This window comes from Plecotus auritus (assembly GCF_963455305.1).
Source record: "Plecotus auritus genome assembly, chromosome: 4".
Taxonomy (NCBI): domain Eukaryota; kingdom Metazoa; phylum Chordata; class Mammalia; order Chiroptera; family Vespertilionidae; genus Plecotus; species Plecotus auritus.
The window spans coordinates 142,854,875-142,878,525 of record NC_137775.1 but is presented as its reverse complement, the minus strand read 5'-3'; the positions used below and the strand labels follow the sequence as shown (position 1 = coordinate 142,878,525).

The 23,651-nt window shown below is 47.0% G+C and overlaps 2 protein-coding genes across 2 annotated transcripts in view; both read left to right on the top strand.

Annotated features, from left to right (window-relative positions):
* The window catches only part of ZNF398 (zinc finger protein 398), a gene marked incomplete at its 5' end in the record, with an annotated part of 28,136 nt that extends 20,253 nt beyond the window's left edge, over positions 1–7,883 (top strand). Inside the window, 2 exons of the mRNA XM_080665179.1 lie at positions 1,752–1,865; positions 3,370–7,883. Of these exons, the coding sequence (XP_080521305.1) occupies positions 1,752–1,865; positions 3,370–4,526 (1,271 nt within the window). The 3' untranslated portion in view covers positions 4,527–7,883. The remainder of the gene's footprint in view (positions 1–1,751; positions 1,866–3,369) is intronic.
* A 14,963-nt stretch (positions 7,884–22,846) lies between these two features.
* Positions 22,847–23,651, top strand: part of ZNF282 (zinc finger protein 282) — a 37,752-nt gene continuing 36,947 nt past the window's right edge. Inside the window, exon 1 of the mRNA XM_080665178.1 lies at positions 22,847–23,073. Within this exon, the coding sequence (XP_080521304.1) occupies positions 22,909–23,073 (165 nt within the window). The 5' untranslated portion in view covers positions 22,847–22,908. The remainder of the gene's footprint in view (positions 23,074–23,651) is intronic.

Below are 23,651 nucleotides of genomic sequence, written 5' to 3'. Positions count from 1 at the left end.
TGAAAGAACCTCCAAGGTCTGAGGGACTTATAAACACTATTTTCCCTCACCCCAGCATTCAGGAAACAAAGACCTGTGTAATTTAATAGGCAAAGGTAATACAATGTCTTAGAGAGAGCCTAGAATTGGGAACCTGAAAAATATGTTTCTGAGGAGTCAAGTCTGTATTTAAACTTACCTAACTTTGTAATTCTGGAAATATATTTGTTTTTTAATTAACATTTAAGAAAAAAAATGTTGGTCAACCTTGTTTCTTGGCTTTTTTTTCTGCTGTATTTTAAAATAAATCATTGAACATATGGTACTTACCATAAATACTTATTATCTACTAGTGGCCCGGTGCACGAAATTTGTGCGCGGGGCGGGGCGGGGGGGGGCTTCCCTCAGCGTGGCCTGCTCCCTCTCCAATCTGGGATCCCTCTCACAATCCAGAATCACTGGCTCCTAAGCATTCACCTGCCTGCCTGGTGCCCCTAACTGCTCCCCTGCCGGCCTGGTGGCCCTAACTGCTCTCCCCTCCTGACCTGATCCCCCTAACTGCCTATCTGCTCTCCCCTACTGGCCTGATTCCCCTAACTGCCTATCTGCTCTCCCCTCCTGGCCTAAACCCCCTAACTGCCTATGTGCTCTCTCTTCCTCTCCACGCCTTTAGACCCCGTCGCAGGAGTGCTGAGAGCTCTCCACTGAGGCCCTGCCCCCATCCTGATGCCCTGCTCTGGGCCTGCGGGGCGGCCCCCCCCCCCCCCCCCCCCCCCCCCCCCCCGCACAGCAGCCTCTTGTCCTGGTGGCGCAAGTCCCCACCCCTGTCCCCGCCCACCAGCTCCTGTGCGCACACAGCCTGGTCGTGACTGTGACACCCTTAGGACCAATTAGCATATTACTTCTTTATTATATAGATTTAACTTCAGTGGGCCCTCTCTACTTAAATGGAAAGAATATTCCTTATTTCATAAAAAAGCTATGAAACAAAAAATAGAAATATTTTTAAAGTAATTGTGCTAATGAAATGGAAGGTACTATTGATTTTAGATTCTTTTTTGGAAAATATATTTTTATTGATTTCAGAGAGGAAGGGAGAGAGAGAGGGAAACATCAGTGATAAGAGAGAATCATTGATTGGCTGCCTCCTGCATGCCCCCTATTGGAGATTAAGCCCACAACCCAGGCATATGCTCTTGACCGAAATCAAACCCTTCAGTCTGCAGGCCGGTGCTCTATCCACTGTGCGATACTGGCTTGGGTGATTTTAGATTATTTATGGGTGTCATCTCCAAAATAAAAATTTGCTTGTTTTGAAATGGGCTCACTGGAAATAGTGAATCAAGCTGAGTACATCATGTAAAAATAAATAAATTTGGTTCTCTAGGTGTTGTAAGCATTTTTAAAAGACTGATTCCAGCCCTGACCGGTTTGGCTCAGTGGATAGAGCGTCGGCCTGCGGACTGAAGGGTCCCAGGTTCGATTCCGGTCGAGGGCATGTACCTTGGTTGCGGGCACATCCCCAGTAGGGGGTGTGCAAGAGGCAGCTGATCGATGTTTCTCTCTCATCGATGTTTCTAACTCTCTATCCCTCTCCCTTCCTCTCTGTAAAAAATCAATAAAATATATTTAAAAAAAAAAAAAAGACTGATTCCATATTGTTGTTATAGTTAAATTTGGGCACAATGTGTAGTATTCAACAAACCAACATGATTATTTTCACTTTCTGATTCAAGTCCCTGAAGGCCATTCTCTTTTCCCCCTAAAAATAGAGCCTGTCATTTCAACATCAGATATTCTGTCTTGGATTAAACAAGAGGAAGAGCCCCAGGTTGGGCCCCCACAGGAGTCCAAGCAGAGTGACATATACAAGGGTACCTATGCTGGTGAGTAATGAATCGAAGAGACCTTCATGTCCAAGTCCAACTATGCCAGGACTGACTGAAGACATGGCATTGAAATGGGTTGTGGAGGCAAGGAAGTGAGAGAAGAATGGGAAAAGGGGAAAAATGACATACTCAAGTAAGTTAGAAATGAAACAAATCAAATTAAGATACATTTAAAGTGAGAAAACACTTTTTAAAAAAAAAAAATTGATTTCAGAGAGGAAAGGAGAGGTAGAGAGTGATAGAAACATCAGTGATAAGAGAGAATCATTGATTGGCTGCCTTCTGCACACCCTACACAGAGGATCAAGCCCACTTCTCCAGGCCCCGACCAGGAATCAAACTGTGGTCTCCTGTTTCATAGGTCCACGCTCAACCACTAAGCCACGCTGGCCGGGCAAGAAAACACACTCTTAAGTGTAAAGACAAATAGAATTTGTCAGAGGAAGGAAAATAAGTGCATACAGATAGACCGAAAATATGAGGATGGGAAAGACAGAAGAACATTTAAAGATCATGGAGAAAGGATAGAACAAAAAGGGGGAAGGGGAGCAGGACAAGTAGTGGAGACAAAAATGTCATTGGGGAAGCACAAATGGGACTATCGATAAAGAGCTGGACCTCAGGAGAAATGATGAAGGGAAACAAAACAAATTATCTTCCTTCTAAGGTAGGTAGCACCATCTTTTTTTTGCTATCTGAATTATAGAAGAGAATCTCAAGATCAGATGGTACCTGATTGTTTACATAACTTAATGCAACCTGATTTTTAATAGCCTCTATGCCCTATGTTCTTTTAGAATCTAGGAAATAAGACAGTTTCTGTTCTTCAAGATATTTATATTGGGGACACACATCAATACTAGGCCTGCCTGTTGTTAAGTGTCAGGGGTGAGTGGGATGGGTGACTTATATTCAAGAAATGAGAAGTTGGGAGAATATGCATCGGTTTTGGTTTACATTTTTAGATAAGGCCTAAAGAAGGATGTGAAGCCAGAACTGGGCCTTGGATGATTGGTGTGAAGTGCTGGGTATAATTTGGAAGAGGGTGGATGCATTCTACAAAAGGAAGGACAGAGTAAGCGGAGATGTGAAGCAGAAATGTGTACTTCATTTTCATGGTCAGTAAAGAGAGAGCTAGCAACTATGAAGGATTTATCTGGCAGAATACAGAGGAATGGGAGTAGATTAATACATGACTTTAGGCCTGTCACAATAGGCAACAGAGACTCAAAGTTTGTGAGCAGAGGAGGAACATAATGAAAGTAATGCTGGGAAGATTGATGTCAAGGTTCCTTTCCAAACAGGGAGCATTGAAGATGTTCAGTAGTAAATTCTCTGATGATTTGCCACAGGGACCATGGATGCTTGATGATTATCTCAGCCCTACACTGAGCTTCTTATCGGAGCCAACTGAGAGCTCAGAGCAGTCTGTGAGAGCTGGGGAGGAATGCTCAGTTGCTGTGAGAATTTGATGGGTATGACTCTGAGTCCTTTCTTTCAGATGAACAGCTTGTCATCAAAGCCGAAGGCCTTGCCAGAGCCTCCTTGTGCCCCGAGGTTCCTGTCACCTTCTCTTCTCCACCAGCAGCAGCAGCAAAGGATACTTTTTCAGATGTGGCTTTCAAAGGCCAGCAACCTGCATCCATGACACCTTTTGTACATCCAGCCACTGACCTGGCAGAAGCCTCTGAGGGACAAGTGACGTTCACTCAGTTGGGTAGCTACCCCCTGCCGCCCCCTGCTGGAGAGCAGATGTTCTCATGCCACCACTGTGGCAAGAGCCTCAGCCAAGACATGTTGCTGACCCACCAGTGTAGCCACACTGGTGAGCACCCCTTATCCTGTGCCCAATGTCCCAAGCACTTTTCTCAGCAAGCCGAGCTCGGCAGCAACCCCCAGGCCCATGCCAGTGAGACGCCCCCCACCTGCCCGCACTGCGCCAGGACTTTTACTCACCCGTCAAGACTCACCTACCACCTCCGGGTCCATAGCAGCACTGAGCGCCCTTTCCCCTGTCCTGATTGCCCCAAGCGCTTTGCAGACCAGGCCCGCCTCACCAACCACCGGCGAGCTCACGCCAGTGAGAGGCCCTTCCGCTGCACACAGTGTGGCCGGAGCTTCAGCCTGAAAATCAGCCTCCTGCTCCACCAGCGCGGGCATGCGCAGGAGCGGCCTTTCTCCTGCCCCCAGTGTGGCATTGACTTCAATGGCCACTCAGCCCTGATCCGACACCAGATGATCCATACAGGCGAGCGTCCTTACCCGTGCACAGACTGCAGTAAGAGCTTTATGCGCAAGGAGCACCTGCTGAACCACCGGCGGCTGCACACTGGAGAGCGGCCCTTCAGCTGCACGCAATGCGGCAAGAGCTTCATCCGCAAGCACCACCTCATGAAGCACCAGCGCATCCATACGGGCGAGCGGCCCTACCCCTGTGCCTACTGTGGCAGGAGCTTCCGCTACAAACAGACGCTTAAGGACCACTTACGTTCAGGCCACAATGGAGGCTGTGGGGGTGAGAGTGACCCATCTGGACAGCCGCCTGACCCCCCAGGTCCTCTCCTAACGGGGCTCGGAACCTCTGGCCTAGGCATTAACACTGAAGGTCTAGAGGCCAATCAGTGGTATGGGGAAGGTAGTGGAGGGGGAGTTTTATGAACCTCCCTCCCGGTTATCCATGCTCACCGAGGACAAGAGAAAGGGACATGAGCTCCTCCTCTCCGGAAGTAATCACTATTGATTGACACATTGATGCATTTGGGGTCCTGTACACTTGACTAGAGACATGCTTGAGTTTGGGAACTTTACAGCATTACAAGTATACCACTTTTTTTTAACATATATTTTTTTATTTCAGAGAGGAAGGAAGAGAGAGAGAACTTCAATGATGAGAGAGAAACATTGATTGGCTGCCTCTTGCATGCCTCTCACTGGGGATGGAGCCCACAACCCAGGCATGTGCCCTGACCAGGAATTGAACCATGAGCTCCTGGTTCATAGGTCAGTACTCAACCACTGAGCCACCCTGGCCAGGCCAAGAATAGCACATTTTGAAACAGAAAGAGCCCAGCATCCCCATCTTTTCAAAAAATGAGACCTAAGCAGAAGTTGCAGAGAGATAGAAAAACATGATTTGGCCTTTGGTAATTCATCACAAGGTAATAGATTGAGAATGATTGCAGCTCTGGGTAGAGACAGGTACATGGGAAGAACCTCCAAAGCTTGAAGCCCATCTGAGGCAGAGCGTTAGTCCCCTGATGATAAGACAGTTGTTAGAAGAAAGTGCTCAAGCCTCAGTCCATATTCCTGCTCCTTCCAATACTAGCTAAAGTCCACTCATGTGCTAATGGACTGCCTCTTCCCAAATGATAGCTCAATATGGCCTTCCTAGACTAATTCTTTTAAAATACATTTTGTTAAATATTGGGTGAGCAAGAAATCTGACTTTAAAAGCTTCTTAAGGAGAACAGTGCTTAACTTTCACCAGCTTGATTTGCAGCATTAAGCCTCTCACTGGCATTTAAACTGCTAGAAACCTCTGCCCAAGTCCTGGTTTAAAATGTTTGGAACAGTGTTCTCAGCCCCAGCTATAAAAGCTAGAAATCGCAGAGAAATGACAGAACAGCCTAACATTTATGCCTGAACAACGTTTTTTTAGAGATACTTCCAGTCTTGTTATTTATAAGCCAATAAGATGGCTTTTCCATTTCTAGTGTCTGATATTCTTGACAGTCCTCAGCAGAAAAAAATCACTTTCCAGAAGCATTAGGAGTTTCAGAAAAGCTGGGTGCACTGGCACACCCAGCTTCCGTCTCCTCAGTAGTGAGGTGCTGGTGTGATAATGCAACTTCCTTGAGCCATTAGAAAATATTCACCAATCTGGCCATTCCCGAGTTGGCAATGGACGGATTGAGGGACTTTATAGATCACTGAGAGCTAAGCACCAGATGCAGACAGGGATAGCCTCTTCCTGCTGGTTTTGCTTTCAGGGACCTTGGCTACCATGTGTCCTTTTGTCGGGGTCATTCATTCCCCTGGGAGTCTCTGAGCCTTGTGCTGCTCCTAAGGGGCTTTGCAATTGGGTGTAAGTCCCTTTCTTTTCCTTTACAGATCTCATATTTTCATCTACGAAGTGAGGCTGGTGAAAGAGAAAAAGCTTCTAAGAAAAAAAAAAATTATATCTTGTGATACATTGCTTCTTTTGCCAAAATCCTATCTCTGTCTCTGGCTTCTATCCAGGCAAAGCCAAATAAGAAGCCAAATCAAAGCAGAGACATTCCTGCTGAAACTTGATTGAAATCAGTTTGATTTGTTACGTTACTCCTGCTTGGAGCCTGAGGTGGAAGGCAGAGAATACAGAAACCCTAAGTCTTAGGCAGAAAAGCTGATTATATCCACACTCCTTTGTTTCCCCTGATCTTCCTGAGATGCCTGGAAACAAGGTCTATGAGTAATTAGGACACTTTGTTGATGAAGTAGTAAGGGAAGGACCCATTTTTTCCTTATCACCTAGCACCGCCTTTACCCTGCCTGGTTGTGCATAACCACACCAGGAAAAAGCGTCATTACCCCAGCCAGCTTTGCCTCTGGGAAGGCTCTGTCTGAACATGCTGCTCTTCAGGATAATCACAGTGATAGCATCTACTCTGTGATAGTCACAGTACCAGGAATTGTGGGAGACCTCTAAGAAATGTTTGTGAGACCATAAGAGTGTGAAGGTGATGAAGAAACCCAGGGGTATAGAACAAACCAAGACAGATGAGGAACAGAATGCTGGCATATTGGGAGCTTTCTAACTAGGATCTAGAGACTCATACTATGAGAAAATTGGGTTCTGGGAATTCTAGTTTCACAGGTGACCCACCAGGAACTTGAGTGTGAGATCCACCTCTGGTTTTTACCCTGATCTTAAAGAAAAGGGAGAAGAATTAAAAGTACTACCTTTAGGTGGTACGTTCCCTTTTCTGAACAGATTTAAGCATTTAACCACAGTATGGTGGAGAAGGAATTCTAGGTATGATGTTGGACTAGGTAATATGGAAAATTCTTTTTACTCAGTGATTTACTGTGGACATGGAGCTTACTAACAAAAAGACCTGTGGGTTAAAATGCCACAGATAGGTCACACAGTCCCTTCTTCAAGGAACTGTAGTCAGCAGGGTCCCAGTCTATGGGAAGAAATAAACACAGTTCAGATACCAATGAAGTGGAGTGAAAGGGTTGGACAGGACCATGCCAGAAAGATGGAGGTAGGGGTTTTCCTAATCTTTGGCCCTGGTACACACTAGATGTTCAACTATGGTGCCTTCTGGTCTCCTCTCCCTCCACCAGGTAGAACTCCAGGCCATCTCCAAATTGGAGAGTTTGTTTGCTTAAAATCCAAGAATGGGTAAGTAAAATGGATCAGTGGGAAAGATTTCAGTGTATGGAGAAGCTTGGTCCAGCCAGGGCTCCTGAGCGAAACCAGGCATTTAACTCCGCAGTTAAAGAAGTACCTTCGGATTGGGTGTCATGAGCAGATTTGATAGCAAAGAGGAAAAGCCAGAAACATGCTCATTAGGCTGCCCTCTGGACTAAGAAATCTGTATTATCACATAAATGGGCACCATCTCGCCGGAGTGGATCCAGTGTTGACTAACCAGATTCACTCTGCTTACTACGTTTTTCATTGTCACCATAAGGTGAACCTATGGTTCAGCCACAGATGTGAAAATAAATGGAAGTTTATCTAGAAAGTGAAAGCTGATGACTGTTCTTTCTAATGGATATTTGATGTTGGCAACACCATAGCTGGGCTCTAGCTAGAGCAGTGCTTTTATATAACTTCCCTCATCAGGAACAGTCCGCATAGTTCCCTCTGAAGGGCTGATGGGCTGCTCTTTGGAGCATTTTTGAGAGATTGAGTCTCCCTGCCTATCTCAACCAGGACCAGACTCTATGCCAGCCTTGGGCAAACTACGGCCCGCGGGCCAGATCCGGCTGTTCTCCCCTCTGCTCCTTTACTTTGAATTTATATTAGTCCACACAAACACTCCATCCATGCTTTTGTTCCGGCCCTCCAGTCCATTTTAAGAACCCATTGTGGCCCTCGAGTCAAAAAGTTTGCCCACCCGTGCTCTATGCCCTACTGGGGAATAACAGATGCTCACTGTCTCGTCAGAGGCCTTGTTGGTATAAAGGACCCATGTTCCTTTATCTGTTCATTCTAAACGGTATGGAGAATCCAAATTTCTTTTTTTCTCTAATGGTGCCCCTGACCAGAATTGAAACATCAACCTTTCAGTTCACAGGCCAAAATTCTAACCATGAGAAAACTGGCTAAGGCAGAACCCAAGTTTCTGCTCGGATTTCTCTTGAGGAAGGGCAGGAAAGCACCCCATCCCTTCCTCCATGTTGTAGCTTCCCTCAACAGCTAGCGCCCAAGGGCTGCTCAGTAGCAATGAATAAAAGAGTCTTCCCACAAGGCTCTCATAGACCAGGGGCTCTGTTATCTTCAAATACATGTTTGGTCTGTGTGCTTGGTGGATATCTTTGATCCTGTTCCCTTCACTCTACGAAGCAAACAGCATTGTACACAGGAGGACGTTCTTTTGACTAGGGAAGTGTCAAGCTCTTAAAAGCAAAAGGTAGTCAAGTTAGGTCGGGGATGGGAGGGAATGGGAGCAGGCAGTGTGCAAGGCCTTAATTTGAGGCCACATTACGTGGGTTAGTACAGCTTCATGGTTTAGAGCAGTGGTTCTCAACCTTTCTAATGCCGTGACCCTTTAATACAGTTCCTCATGTTGTGGTGACCCCCAACCATAAAATTACTTTCGTTGCTACTTCATAACTGTAATTTTGCTACTGTTATGAATTGTAATGTAAATACCTGTGTTTTCCGTTGGTCTTAGGCGACCCTGTTAGCGGTTCTCAACCTGTGGGTCATGAACCGCTGCTGTAGAGCCTAAGACCATCGGAAAACACAGATATTTACATTACGATTCATAACAGTAGCAAAATTACAGTTATGAAGTAGCAACGAAAATAATTTTATGGTTGGGGGTCACCACAACATGAGGAACTGTATTAAAGGGTCGCGGCATTAGAAAGGTTGAGAACCACTGCTTTAGAGCACGGACTCAGACCTAGATTCAAGTCCTGGTATCAGCAAAAGTAACATACTGTACATGCATTATTTAACCATCATAGGCCTAGTTTCCTTATCTGTAAAATAGGGAGAATGATACCTCTGTTTCTGAGGTGTTAGGTTAGGGGATACCTGTGAAAGTGCTGAGCACGGAGCCGGACACGGAGAAGGTGTCAGAATGGCAGCCATCAAGAGGTGTGCAGGACCAACCCAAGAGGGCCATAAAGCCAGCTGAGCCTGAAGCAGTGTCAAGAACCGAGGCTGCTCTACGGAATCATGGGATTTTGTTTTTTTAAGTACATGATTCTTTTTTTTTTAATTTAATAAATCTTTATTGTTCAGATTATTACAATTGTTCCTCTTTTTCCCCCCATAGCTCCCCTCCACCCGGTTCCCACCCCACCCTCTGCCCTTACCTTCCCTCCACTGTCCTCATCCATAGGTGTACGCTTTTTGTCTAGTCTCTTCCCGCACCTCCCACACCCCTTTCCCCCCGAGAATTTTCAGTCCACTCCCTTTCTATGCCCCTGATTCTATTATATTCACCAGTTTATTCTGTTTATCAGATTTTTTTATTCACTTGATTTTTAGATTCACTTGTTGATAGACATGTATTTGTTGTTCATAATTTTTATCTTTACCTTTTTCTTCTTCCTCTTCTTAAAGAATACCTTTCAGCATTTCATATAATACTGGTTTGGTGTTGATGAACTTCTTTAGCTTTTTCTTTTCTGTGAAGCTCTTTATCTGACATTCAATTCTGAATGATAGCCTTGCTGGGTAGGATAATACTGGTTGTAGGTTCTTGCTATTCATCACTTTGAATATTTCTTGCCACTCCCGTCTGGCATGCATAGTTTCTGTTGAGAAATCAGCTGACAATCATATGGGTGCTCCCTTGTAGGTAATTAACTGTTTTTCTCTTGCTGCTTTTAATATTCTCTCTTTGTCTTTTGCCCTTGGCATTTTAATTATGATGTGTCTTGCTATGGTCCTCTTTGGATTCCTTTTCTTTGGAGTTCTCTGCACTTCCTGGACTTGTACGTCTATTTCTTTCACCAGGTAGGGGAAGTTTTCTATCATTTCTTCAAATAGGTTTTCAGTATCTTGCTCTCTCTCTTCTTCTGGCACCCCCATAATTCTGATGTTGGTACGCTTGAGGTTGTCCCAGAGGCTCCTTACACTATCTTCAAATTTTTGGATTCTTTTTTCTTTTTGTTTTTCCGGCTGAGTGTTTTTTGCTTCTTTGTATTTCAATTCTTTGACTTGATTCTTGTGGTCCTCTAGTCTGCTGTTAGCTCTCTGTATAATATTTTTTATTTCAGTCAGTGTATGTTTAATTTCTAGTTGGTCCTTTTTCATATCCTCGAGAGTCTCGCTAAATTTATCGGCCTTTTCTAGGAAATTCTTGAAAAATCTTATAACCGTAGTTTTGAACTCTATATCCAGTTGTTTGCTTTCCTCCATTTCTTTCATTTGTGATCTGTTTCTTTGTCTCCACATTTTCACTGCTTCCCTGAGTTGGTAGAGTAGCTTGGTGTGGGTAGGTGTCTTCTAGGGCCCAGTAGCTCAGCCTCCCCAGTTACCTGATGTGGACACTCTTGGTGTACCCTTTTGTGGACTGTGTGCTCAGCCTTGTTTTAGTTAAGTCCTGATTGTTGTTGATATCACTGGGAGGAATTGACCTCCAGGCCAATTGGCTGTGAGGATCAGCTGTGTCTACACTGGGAGAACTTCTGTGCTGGAGACACTCTTATGAGACAAGACTTGCAAAATTGCAAAAGCCTCTGTGCTCAGCTTGGATGGGGTAGAGTTTCAGGGCGGAGCAGACAGCCTTGGTTTCCCGTCAGCCCTGCCCTATGAGGCCCCTGCGTCTCAGTGTCCCTTGGTAATCGCCACAAGCACCTCTGAGAGAAAGCTGCCCTTGAGTTTCGCCCGCTGCCATACAGTCCAGTTTCTCCCCGAATGAGTCTGGTTTCCCAGCGTCTCGCCCAGGACTGGAGTTCAGTGCAGTCGGGAGCTTCCATCTCCCTCCCGCTTTAGAAGGCCAGCTGCGCACTCAGCCGCCTGTGCACTCAGCAGTCAGTCCTCTCTGCGCGCGTGCGCCTCTAGTCCTCTGCCCTACGCAGCTCCCGAGTCTCAGTGTGCTTTCTCTTTTCCTGACAGTCCGGACTCCCCCCGAATGAGTCTGGTTTCCCAGCGTCTCGCCCAGGACTGGAGTTCAGTGCAGTTGGGAGCTTCCGTCTCCCTCCCGCTTTAGAAAGCCAGCTGCGCACTCAGCCGCCCGTGCACACAGCCGCCCATCCTCTCCGCATGCGAGTCTCCATACCTCAGCCTTTTGCAGCTCCTCTGAGTCTCAATGTGCTTTCCTCTTTTCTTCTAGTTGTAGAATTTCCACTCAGCCAGCTTTCCTGTGGTTCTGGATGGTGTCCATTTTGTCTTTTAGTTGTAGTTTTGATATTGTTGTGTGAGGCAGCAGTTTAGGTGTTCACCTATGCCGCCATCTTGGTTTCTCCCAGTACATGATTCTTAATGTCTCAGCTTTTTGCTTCCATGCAGCCTGTTCTGTTACTCCATCTTTTCTGTACTTCTGGTTCCCACAAGTTCCTGTGTTCCATAATACCGTGTGGCTCTGGTTCTCTTGGTTTTTCTTAGTTCAGATTCTAAGGTGTGGGGTCTGGCCCTGTCCTTTCTATATCAGGCCACAGAAGTTTACAGCCAACCCTTGGATTGGCTGCCTGTCGGTTACGTGCTCATCTTGGTTCAGTCAGCTGTAGTCAGGAGGGATGGTCTTGTGGTCCCTGCACCAGGATCTGTGACTTGGGAATGGGCAAACAGTGGCACATTATGGCATTTCCAGTACTACCAGGAGAGGAGAGCATCTGCTTCACCTGCATCAGGGTCCTTGAAAAGACTTCTACTTCATGAGCACTATTAGAGACTAGAGCTTCTTATTGTCTCTCATAAAGGACCTGAGAGATGCTGTTTAAATAACTTGCAAAAGGAGTAATTTGTCACTTTGTAGGGTTCTATTCCTCCCTTTCTGGTCCTGCTCCAATTTTTTTTAAGTGTGTGTAACTCTGAACAACAATGGTTGTTCTAGGTGTGTGTAAACACACACACACATACAATGACTTTTTTTTAAATATATTTTATTGATTTTTTACAGAGAGGAAGGAAGAGGGATAGAGAGTTAGAAACATCGATGAGAGAGAAACATCGATCAGCTGCCTCCTGCACACCTCCTACTGGGGATGTGCCCGCAACCAAGGTACATGCCCTTGACCGGAATCGAACCTGGGACCTTTCAGTCCGCAGGCTGACGCTCTATCCACTGAGCCAAACCGGTTTTGGCCACATACAATGACTTTTGTCAACTTGGCCAAATTGCCTCTTCAAAACAAATTATTTCAGTCCTAAGACCATCCACTAAATGCAGAAAGATACAGTCTAGTCAAGGAAGCCGAAAAGCAGTGTGCTGCAATGCTCTGAAAATTGCCAGGTTACATTTTAAATAAAAGAGTTGATAAAACCTCGGTGGGCAACATGGCTTTGTTTCTGTTTATTAGCAAAACCAGTATTTGCTGTGAAATCTTGAAACCGGTCGAAAAATTCAGTTAACCAAGAATGGAGGCCACATGCTGTTAGGGATGCGGCTACTCTAGGAATAATTGTATAGTGGGAAGACCACCTGAGCAGGGGTTAGAAACGGGATTCTGGTCTTAGCTTAAGATTCTCTACCTTCCTGATATGGAGCAAGCCACTTAATTTGTGGAGATCTCATTTTCTTAATTCTAATGTGCACATTGAACAAGATAGTAATGTAAGGTCACGTCCACCTCTAAAATCATAGACTTCAAGATTTCACTTCCTGGTCCTTTCCTTGTCTGGTTTCTCTCCAGCTTCTGCCCTACTAAGTGATTGCTTCCACCCAATAGAATAAGCACCTTGACGAGTTAAGCATCATTACTGAATAGCCTCATTCTACTAGTATCCATATTATAATTACTCCAAAGCCACACAAACTGACAAAATGTTAGCAAAACTATAAACTTTTGTTTTAAATACACGGTATGCAGTTGATTGCATTTTTTAAGGATAGGAAAACACACCAAATTAACAATGATTTTTCTAGAGTGCTGGGGTTATTCAGTGGTTATTTTCCCCTGTAAATCCTATGTAATGTAAAATATCTTGTGTATAGCATTCAGAGAGGAAGGAAGAGGGAGAGTCAGAAATATCAATGATGAGAGAGAATCATTGATTGGCTGCCTCCTGCACACTCCCTACTGGGGATTGAGCCCACAACCAGGACATGTGCCCTTGACTGAATCGAACCCGGGACCCTTCAGTCCGCAGGCTGATGCTCTACCCACTGAGCCAAACCAGCTAGGGAGTGTATAACATTCTTAATGCTTTTATAAGAACATGGATTATTTTAATGAGAATGGTCCTGGAAATGAAGTCAGGAGGCCAGAGTTTTAATCTTGCTTTGATTTGTCATGTGTAGTGTGAAAGTAGTTCACACTTTACTAACTTTACATTGGTGTTGTGAGGCTCAAATGAGGGATGGTCTTAAAAAATGCTTTAAAACATATTAAAGGCCTGAGAAGAAAGTGTTGCTATAGTAGGTATGGAAGAATTACTTGCTGACCAGGTAAACAGTCTCTGGGATGCTGGTGCTCCTCATTCAGGATTGGACAGTGGTTGCTTCACTTCCAATTTGCTTGCCTGCGCTGGCTGGTGGGGAGAAGCTGCCTGAGATTGCCATTTGGGAAGCAGTGGGGAAAGGGAAGTACATGTGGGCAGAGATTGAAAACAGTGGGATGCAGAAAATACCAGGTAGATCTAAATACTGTAATGTGTTGACTTTTACCAGCAACTTATGCAAGATCACCAGTTTCATGCATATGAGGAATTATAACAAATCAGGAAGGCAGAGATTGGGTTAAACAAGCAGAATTCAAAATCAGGGATGTACCCAAAGCTATGCACATCAAGCCAGTTCTTGGCTTTGAATTTATAGTTATTAAAAATTATACAGGAAAAACAGTATCTACAAGCTAACCTCATGAGTAAGCAGGATAAAAACAATGCACAAGAATAATGAAATCATATTTTATTTTTAACCAGTAAGTGATCATTTAGAATGACCCTCAGGGGTGATCTTGTGGGGCTGAGTCAAGGAACTGAGGAATAGCAGGAAAACTGTTAATGCTGGTTCTTGGCTGAACATTATAATAACCTGGGGAGCTTAAAAAACTATGTGTGCCAAGGCCCACCCAGGCATGATTTCATTTGTCTGAGATGAGGCCTGGATGTTTCTTTTTTTTTTAAGTTCCCCCAAGTAACTCTAATGTGCCTGTGAGATTAGAAGATCGTGGAAATAGAAAGTGAATTCTTGGACTGGAAATTATCAGTTAGCCTGCTTTACTTGAGCAGGAGCCATGCACTGGAGATTAATAAAGGGTCCTTGGATCCACAGTGGGGAAGTCATAATTTGATTCGAGAGGCAGGGCTCAGAAGGAAATAAGGCAATGGGAATGGTTGTTGAGAAAGTTCTGGCAGATCTCAGTAGTTAGGTCAGAAGCTCTAGAGGCTGTGGGAGAAGCAGCATTCACTAGGGGTGTGCCCACTGCAGGCACTGTGTCCAGAGAGTGGGTACATCGAACACTGGCAGTATACCGGGTGAGCACAGGTGGTCCCCGGCTTGCACCTTTCTAACCTCTGTGGTGGTGAGGCCAGCACCTCCTTGCCAGAGCAGTTTGCTAAAGAACAAACTTGGTGACATCATTACCAGCTTGGTGACATCATTACCAGCTTGGATTTAACAATAATACATGATTTTAATACCTTATTTGTTGCTTTTAGAAAAAACAACAACAGTATTCTTCATGAACACTAGGTTTTATTTGGAAATGTTTTTGACCATTTTTAGAAAGCATATCCACACTTAAAAATTGAAGGGTTGCCTGAGAAGATTCAAGAGAACATACTGCAGTTATTTCGAACATAAACCATGTCTTCTGCATAAAGGGTTTTTAGCTGTAGGTACTGGTTGCATTAGAACTGTTGAGTAGGGAACTCAGTTACCCAAGTGATTAGAAAAGTACCATAGAGCTATTAAGAACTGAGGAGAAGTCAATGAACTTCACTGTCTACTGTGCCAAGACTTGTAAGGAAGATGATGAAATGCCTCTTCGAAGTAGGATGAGAATAAACTGAAGCAGGGAAAGGTCACATTTTCTTTGAACTTTACATAGGTATAAAGCAGAAATGTTCAGAAGTTAGAAAAAGAGAGAGTGAAAATGTTTGTGTATGTGTGTGTATTTGGCACTTAAGTTTGAATTAAATGGTGGCAAAAGGTGGATCTAAAAAAGGCAAAGATATTGAAAACTCATTAGCAAGAACAATTGATCTTAAAACAGTATGATACAAAATATTTGACCGTGATCCCCACATTAACACTTGGTGTCTCTTCTAAGTCTTGGAGCTTTACCGCCTGGCCCCCAGTGCCCCTCCCCTCCACAAAGCCCTACCTCTGATTTGTAGTCACACTTAGGATGTCAGTGACTTTGAAAACTAAGGAGTTACCCTTCCTTGGAGGTTGGCATAAGGGACAGTATCCTAGAGTGAAGACAGGTGTTGTAATCATGGACATGCCAATGGGCCAAGGAAGATTGAAGACTCCCAGCTGCCATCTTCTTTTCTCTGCCTTATTGATTACATTGTAGTCCTTAAGCCAACTTGTGAAATTAGGCATGGGAGACACCAAGATAGAAGTGCAAATCTGTCACCCTCTTCACTCAGCTAAGGGTAAATCTAGAGGTTTTCTTCAAATAAAGCTTGTAGTTGTTGAAAGGACTTGAAGTGCACGGGGAGCATCAGGGAATGGTAGAGTTCTCCAGAGAAACAGAACCAAAAGGCTATAAAGACATTTATTATAGGAACTAGAGGCCCGGTGCATGAAAATTCATGCACTGGAGGGGGGTCTTCAGGGGCAGGAGGCGACCCAGCGATCAGGGGAAGGCAATGCCCCCATCACACCTCTGCTGCTGCCACTGCCAGCAGTGCAAGCCTCAGCTGACCCTGATTACCTGAACCTCGGGTGGCCCTGGGTGGCTGGGCAGTTGCCATCTGAGGCTTGCCTGCACCTCAGGCATCGGCTGGGCTGCTGCCATTCGAGGCTTGCCTGCGCCTTGGGCATTGGCTGGGCAGCCACCATCCAAGGCTTGCCTGCACCTCGGGCTGGCCCTGGGTGGCTGGGGGGCTGAGGGGACTGGGCACCGCCATCTTGTGGCTGTGGGTGCTGCCATCTTTGAGGGCGTGGCAGTCAATTAGAATATTCCCTCCTTATTGGCTGTGGACACTGCTTTGTAAGGGTGTGATGGTCAATTAGCATATTCCCTATTTATTAGATAGGATTAGTTCCTGCAGTTATGGAGGCCAAGAATTCCCTCGACTGGCCATCTGCAAGCTGGAGACCCAGGAGAGCCAGTGGGATAATTTATTCTGAGTCCAAAGGTTCAAGGACCAGGAGCACTGCTGTCCAAGGGCAGGAAGGATCCATGTTCCAGCTCAAGAAAAGTGGGTTAGCCTTCCTCTGCCTTTTTGTTCTATCCAGGCCCTCAGTGGATGGACAATGCCCATCCACATTGGTGAGGGTGATTTTTGCTCAGACTACTGATTTAAATGCAATGTTTTCTGGAAACACTCTCACAGACACACCCAGAAATGTTTTATCTGCTATCTTGGCATCCCTTGGCCCACTCAAATTGATGTGTAAAATGAACCCTCATGACACATACATGTTCTGGTATTTATGAATTCCCTCTCCTTTGGCTTCCCCCACATCCTGTAGCTCAGCATCAAATGCCCTGTCCAGAGCAGTAGCTATAGAATTCCTAGGTAAGGAGATGAAAAGCAGTCAATTCCCACCTGAGAGAGTGAGAGGCTAGCCTGGGTCCTTCCTTTATGAGAAATGTTTATTAACAGTGATACTTGAATCTTTAATCCACTTTATCCCGTTGCTCATTCTGCTCCTCAGTAAGTTAGGTAGTTGCCTCCTAACTACCCAGTGCTTTATACAAACAAGCCTAATGACAGACACCTCTTCCAGCTCAGGATCTCTCCTGCCCTCTCCTCTCTCTCTGCCCACGGGCCACTGGAGCACCCAGGAGAGGGCTCACGGCCTGTGCTACTACAACAGCCTCCTCCTCATGTCTCTCTTGTCTTCTTTCTGGGAAGCACCCCCTAATCCCATCATTCACTACCTCCTGCTAGATCCACTTCCGGTTTTTGTGGCCTGCAGTTTCTAGATCAAGTGGTTGTAAAACGATGCTAGTACAATGAAGCCTGTGCATTTACATTCTGTTTGAGTTGACAGCTCTGCTCAGGACAGTGAACTGAATTGACCCTCCAGCCTCGAGCAGCCACTCCCTGGCTGCAAGGGGGACAATATGGAGGACTATGGGAAAACCCACCCTCTGGGAGAAGAAGTGGAGGTTCCACCAACGTGTCTTATTGTGTAAGAAGGGCAGTACCTAATCAACTGCTTTATACTGAAAAGATCCCTTAAAACATTGGGACTAGCCGAAACCGGTTTGGCTCAGTGGATGGAGCGTCGGCCTGTGGACTGAAGGGTCCCGGGTTCGATTCCGGTGAAGGGCATGTACCTTGGTTGCAGGCACATCCTCAGTGGGGGGTGTGCAGGAGGCAGCTGATCGATGTTTCTCTCTCATAGATGTTTCTAACTCTCTATCTCTCTCTCTCTTCCTCTCTGTAAAAAATCAATAAAATATATTAAAACAAAAACAAAAACAAAAAAAACATTGGGACTAACCTAGCCTCTTTTCTGCCTGTAGGAAGGAAAGGTGGCTGATGACCCACAGGTCTGAGTGTGTGCTCTGAAATGTATCTCACTAGTGGAGATGATTTTCCCTGGAGCTTTTCAGATTCTATTTGCCTGGTACCTCTAATAATGGTGGACATGATGTTCATAATCAGGGAGGCCTGTGCCCAGGGAACAGAGGGAAGGAAACACTGACTCTGGGAACATCATCTTTGCTTGCCTGAATGCTCCTTGAGGATATAGTACTAAGTTTACGAGGCGTTCATTCTGAATCCTAGACGTGTGACTTGCAGAGGAAGTACTTGATATTTGTCCATCTGAATATGGGGTTCTAAGGACATATCTCCCTTGGTCCAATAATGCCCTTTGTTTTACTAAGTGCAATAGAACAAAAGGGTGCCAGTCTGGGGTAGTTCTGTGGCAAGTCTGTCTCCATACAGGAAATAATAAGCCTTGGAGATCACTATCTTTACAAGGTAGGGACTAGGCATTTAGGAAGACAAAGTAGACACTATTTTGAGGACTTACTTTTTGGTGGTAACTACCTTTGTTGAGTACATACTGTGTACTAAGCCCTGTTCTTTGTTTTTTTTTTTTTTTAAATAAATCTTTATTCAGATTATTACAATTATTTCTCCTTTTTCCCCCCATAGCTCCCCTCCACCCATTTCCCACCCCACCTTCTGCCCTTACCTCCCCCCCACTGTCCTCATCCATAGGTGTATGATTTTTGTCCAGTCTCTTCATGAACCCCCCATACCCCTTTCCCCCTGAGAATTATCAGTCCACTCCCTTTCTATGCCCCTGATTCTATTATATTCACCGGATTATTCTGTTCCTCGGGTTTTTAATTCACTTGATTTTAAGGTTCGCTTGTTGATAGATATGTATTTGTTGTTCATAATTTTTCTCTTTACTTTTTTCTTCTTCCTCTTCTTTAAGAATACCTTTCAGCATTTCATATAATACTGGTTTGGTGGTGATGAACTCCTTCAGCTTTTTCTTATCTGTGAAGCTCTTTATCTGCCCTTCAATTCTGAATGATAGCTTTGCTGGGTAGAGTAATCTTGGTTGTAGGTTCTTGCTATTCATCACATTGAAAATTTCTTGCCACTCCCGTCTGGCCTGCATAGTTTCTGTTGAGAAGTCAGCTGACAGTCGTATGGGTGCTCCCTTGTAGGTAATTAACTGTTTTTCTCTTGCTGCTTTTAATATTCTCTCTTTGTCTTTTGCTCTTGGCATTTTAATGATGATGTGTCTTGGTGTAGTCCTCTTTGGATTCCTTTTGTTTGGGGTTCTGTGCGCTTCCTGGACTTGTAAGTCTATTTCTTTCACCAGGTGGGGGAAGTTTTCAGTCATTATTTCTTCAAATAGGTTTTCAGTATCTTGCTCTCTCTCTTCTTCTGGCACCCCCATAATTCTGATGTTGGTACGCTTGAAGTTGTCCCAGAGTCTTCTTACATTATCTTCAACTTTTTGGATTTTTTTTTTGCTTTTTGCTTTTTCGGTTGAGTGTTTTTTGCTTCTTTGTATTTCAATTCTTTGACTTGATTCTTGTGTTCCTCTATTCTGTTTCTGGGTCTCTGTATAATATTTTTTATTTCAGTCAGTGTATGTTTAATTTCTAGTTGGTCCTTTTTCATATCTTCGAGGGTCTCGTTATATTTATCGGCCTTTTCTAGGATATTCTTAAAAAGTCTTATAACCGTGGTTTTGAATTCTATATCCAGTCGTTTGTTTTCCTCCATTTCTTTCGTTTGTGATCTGATTCTTTGACCCCGCATTTTCACTGATTCCCTGAGTTGGTAAGGTAGATATTTGTGCTAGGTTTCCAATATGGCCCAGTGGGTCTGCTTCCCCAGTTGACCTGAGGTGGACACTCTTGGTGCACCCCTTTGTGGACTGTGTGTACAGCCTTGTTGTAATTAAGTCTTTATTGTTGTTGGTATCACTGGGAAGAATTGACCTCCAGGCCAGTTGGCTGTAAGGATCAGCTGTGTCTATGCTGGGAGAAGTTCGGTGCTGGAGACAGCCTTATAGGATTAGACTTGCCAAATTGCAATAGCCTCTGTGCTCAGCTTGGATGGGGTGGAGTCTCAGTCTTGGCTTCCTGTCAGCCTTGCCCTTGCGCGCATGTGCGCTTTCAGTCCTCCGCCTTCCCCAGCTCGAGTCTCCGCCTGAGAGTCCAGACTCCCCCCACAAGAGCGTGGGTCCTCAGGGGCTCGCCTGGAACTGGGGTTCACTGCAGTCAGAACTGGGGCTCAGTGCCGTCAGGAGCTTCTGACTCCCTTCCACTAGGGAAAGCCTGTGGCAACCTCCGCAGCCTTTGTGCGCACTGGCACGCGCGCGCTTTCAGTCCTCTGCCTTCCCCGGCTCCCGAGTCTCTGCCCGAGAGTCCAGACTCCCCCCACAAGAGCGTGGGTCCCCAGGGGTTCGCCCGGAACTGGGGTTCACTGCAGTCAGAACTGGGGCTCAGTGCAGCCAGGATCCTCTGACTCCCTTCCACTAGGGAAAGCCTGTGGCAACCTCCGCAGCCTTTGTGCGCACTGGCCCGCGTGCGCCTTCAGACTTCTGCCTTTCCCAGCTCGAGTCTCTGCCCGAGAGTCCAGACTCCCCCCATAAGAGCGTGGGTCCCCAGGGATTCGCCCGGAACTGGGGTTCAGTGCAGTCAGAACTGGGGTTCAGTGCGGTCGGAGGCTTCCTTCCCCCTTCCGCCAGAGAAAGTCAGCCAGGCTCTCAGCCGCCCTTCCTCTCTGCGCGTACAAAGCCCCTTTGCCGTACCTCCAATTCTCTGCGAGCCTCCCTCTCTCCTTCTAGTTGTAGAATTTTCACTCAGCCAGCTTTCCTGTGGTTCTGGATGGTGTCCGTTCTGTCTTCTAGTTGTAGTTTTGAAATTGTTGTGCGATGCAGCAGTCTAGGTGTTTACCTATGCCGCCATCTTGGTTTCTCCCTAAGCCCTGTTCTCATCTCATTTGATTCTACAGTTGGTGAGTTGGCATTATTTTTTCATATCCTATCTAATAAAAGAGTAATATGCAAATTAACCATACCTCCACGACACGAACAAGCCACACCCATCAGCCATGCCCACCAGCCAATCAGGAACGAATATGAAAATAAACCCAACCAAGATGGCTGCGGCCACAGAGAGAGCAGGAGGGAGGCTTGGGTTTCCCCAGCAATGGAGGAAGCCAAGCTTTCCGCTTGCCCTTGCCGGCCCAGGCCTCCACTCAATGCTACAAAGTTTCAATGATAGGAGATAAATAAATCCCAACAAAAATGGTGGCAGCCACGGAGCTGGGGAAAGCAGAAGGCTAGGGTTGCCCCCGACGATGGAGGAAGCCAAGCTTCTGCAGCCCTGGCCTGCCTTGGCCTTCACTCAAGGCTACAAAGTTTCAATTATAGAAGATAAATAAATCCCAGATACCAGGGCCTCCACTTGGGTCGGCAGGGGTGTGGCCAGCCTGCAAACCACCACAGGCTCCTCGCCCAGTCCACCCCATGCCCCAAGGGAACCCCCACCCTGATCCAGGGCACCCTTCAGGGCAAACCAGCTGGCCCTCACCCATACACCAGGCCTCTATCCTATCTAATAAAAGAGCAATATGCAGATTGACCGTCACTCCAACACACAAGATGGCTGCCCCATGTGGTCAAAGATGGCTGCCCCCATGTGGACACAAGATGGCCACCACAAGATGGCCAGCAGGGGAGGGGAGTTGGGAGGGACCAGGCCTGCAGAGGAGGGCAGTTGGGGGCGATCAAGCCTGCAGGGGAGGGCAGTTAGTGGTGACCAGGCCCGCAGAGGAGGGAAGCTGGGGCAACCGGGCCTGCAGGGAAGGGCATTTGCGGGGAACCCAGGCCTGCAGGGGAGGGCAGTTAGGGGTGACCAGGGCTGCAGGGGAGGGCAGTTAGGGGTGACCAGGGCTGCAGGGGAGGGCAGTTAGGGGCAAACAGGCTGTCAGGGGAGCAGTTAGGCATCAATCAGACTGTCAGGGGAGTGGTTAGGGGGTGATTAGGCTGGCAGGGAGGCAAGCAGTTGGGAGCCAGCAGTCCTGGATTGTGAGAGGGGTCCCAGATTGGAGAGGGTGCAGGCTGGACTGAGGGACACCCCTGGCCCCACGTGCACGAATTTCGTGCACCGGGCCTGTAGTATTTATATATGAAGAGACAAAGTGAAGCTCAGAAGTTAAATAACTTGTTAACAGTCAAAGCTAGTGATTGGTGATTTTGGAATTTAAACTCAGGTGTATCCAACCACAAAGCCCAACCTCTGCCTAAGCAGTACCTAGCCCATAGTAAGTGCTCAGTAAATATTTGTGGAAGGAATTAATGAATTTTCCCCCTTCCCCCTATCTTCTCCATTCGCCTACCTTGGCCTCTCCTTGGTCCCTCTTCTGCCTTGGCCTGAGGTTTCAAAGTAACTTTGACCTACATTTAAAGGTTTTGGAAGAGGCTGCTATTAAAATGCAGTGCACCTTTCCTGGGAGGAAGAGTTAAGCCCTCCTCTGACACATTAGCCCAATCACTTCTCCATCATCCATACCAATGCAAAGGCCTGAAATTGGTCCAGGTAAATTTGGATTGGGAAGAGGGAGAGTAGGGAGATGAAGCCTGCAAAGGAGAGAGGGAAAGGAGAAAGGCCAAAGAAAGAGTCTGGAGACACAATTATTCTTGCAAAATTTTCAAAAGGATCCTTCACCATTTTCCTTGGGATGCCCAATACATCTGCAGAATTAGCAGAAATCAGTATCCTGCATTGTTTGGGACTTTAGGGCAGGCCATCCCAGACTGAAGGGCACTAATGAGCATACCCGCCCAGGGGCCACTTTGGGGTGGCCGTGGCCCCGCCCGGGAGTGGCCCCGTCAGTCCCTCAGGCGGGCGGGAACTCGGAAGCCATTGGCTGGCGCGCTGGCTGCGGAGGGGAGGGGAGCGCCGCCAAAGGGGACTGTTTGCTCCTACGGGCTGTAGATGGAGCTGTCCGGCCCCGGCGAGGGGGAAGGCGCCTGGAAAACGTTCTTCTTCTCCCTGGCCGGCCCGAGCGGGGAACAGCACTCCCAGGATGCAGTTTGTGTCAACACGGCCACAGCCTCAGCAGCTGGGCATTCAGGGCCTGGGGCTGGACAGCGGGAGCTGGAGCTGGGCCCAGGCTCTGCCCCCGGAGGAGGTCTGCCACCAGGATCCGGCGCTGCGCGGGGAAATGGCCGAGGGAATGCCGCCCATGCAGGTGGGTGCAGCCCCAGCCCAACGCCATGGCCGCGCCGCCTGGCCGTGGGGGCGGGGCTGCGAGCACCGGAGGGCCCGGGCGCGGATGCGGGGCCCCCGGTGGGTCGGGCACGGGCGGGCTCAGGTGGCAGGCGGGCCTCGAGGCAGGCCCGGCCCCGATCCCGGTACGCTGGCCGGCCGAGGCCGCGCCGCAGAGGCGCAGGCCCCCGAGGCCGCGTGCCGCCGGGCCCACTGCCGGCGCCTGGAGGAGGCTCCGCGGGGCCGAAGGGCCAGGAATGCGTGGTTGTGGGGACCTGGAGGAGCCGTGGCCGCGTCTCCACCCGGCCCGGCTCACCTCTGCAGGGCCGGAGGGTTTGCTGGTAGCACCTGGGCCGCCTCCGCAGGGTTACACTGTAGCCACTTTGACGAAAAGCTGTTTTAAACCTATTACGGTCTTTCACCAAGTGTAACGAGTAATTCACTTTTCCCTGCACCGGGTGTGACGGGGCCATTGAGAGGTGACTTTGCCTTCTCTCCTGCGGTTGGCAAACTTGGCTGCATATTCTAATCACCTGAGCAATAAGACTCCTGCCGCCCAGG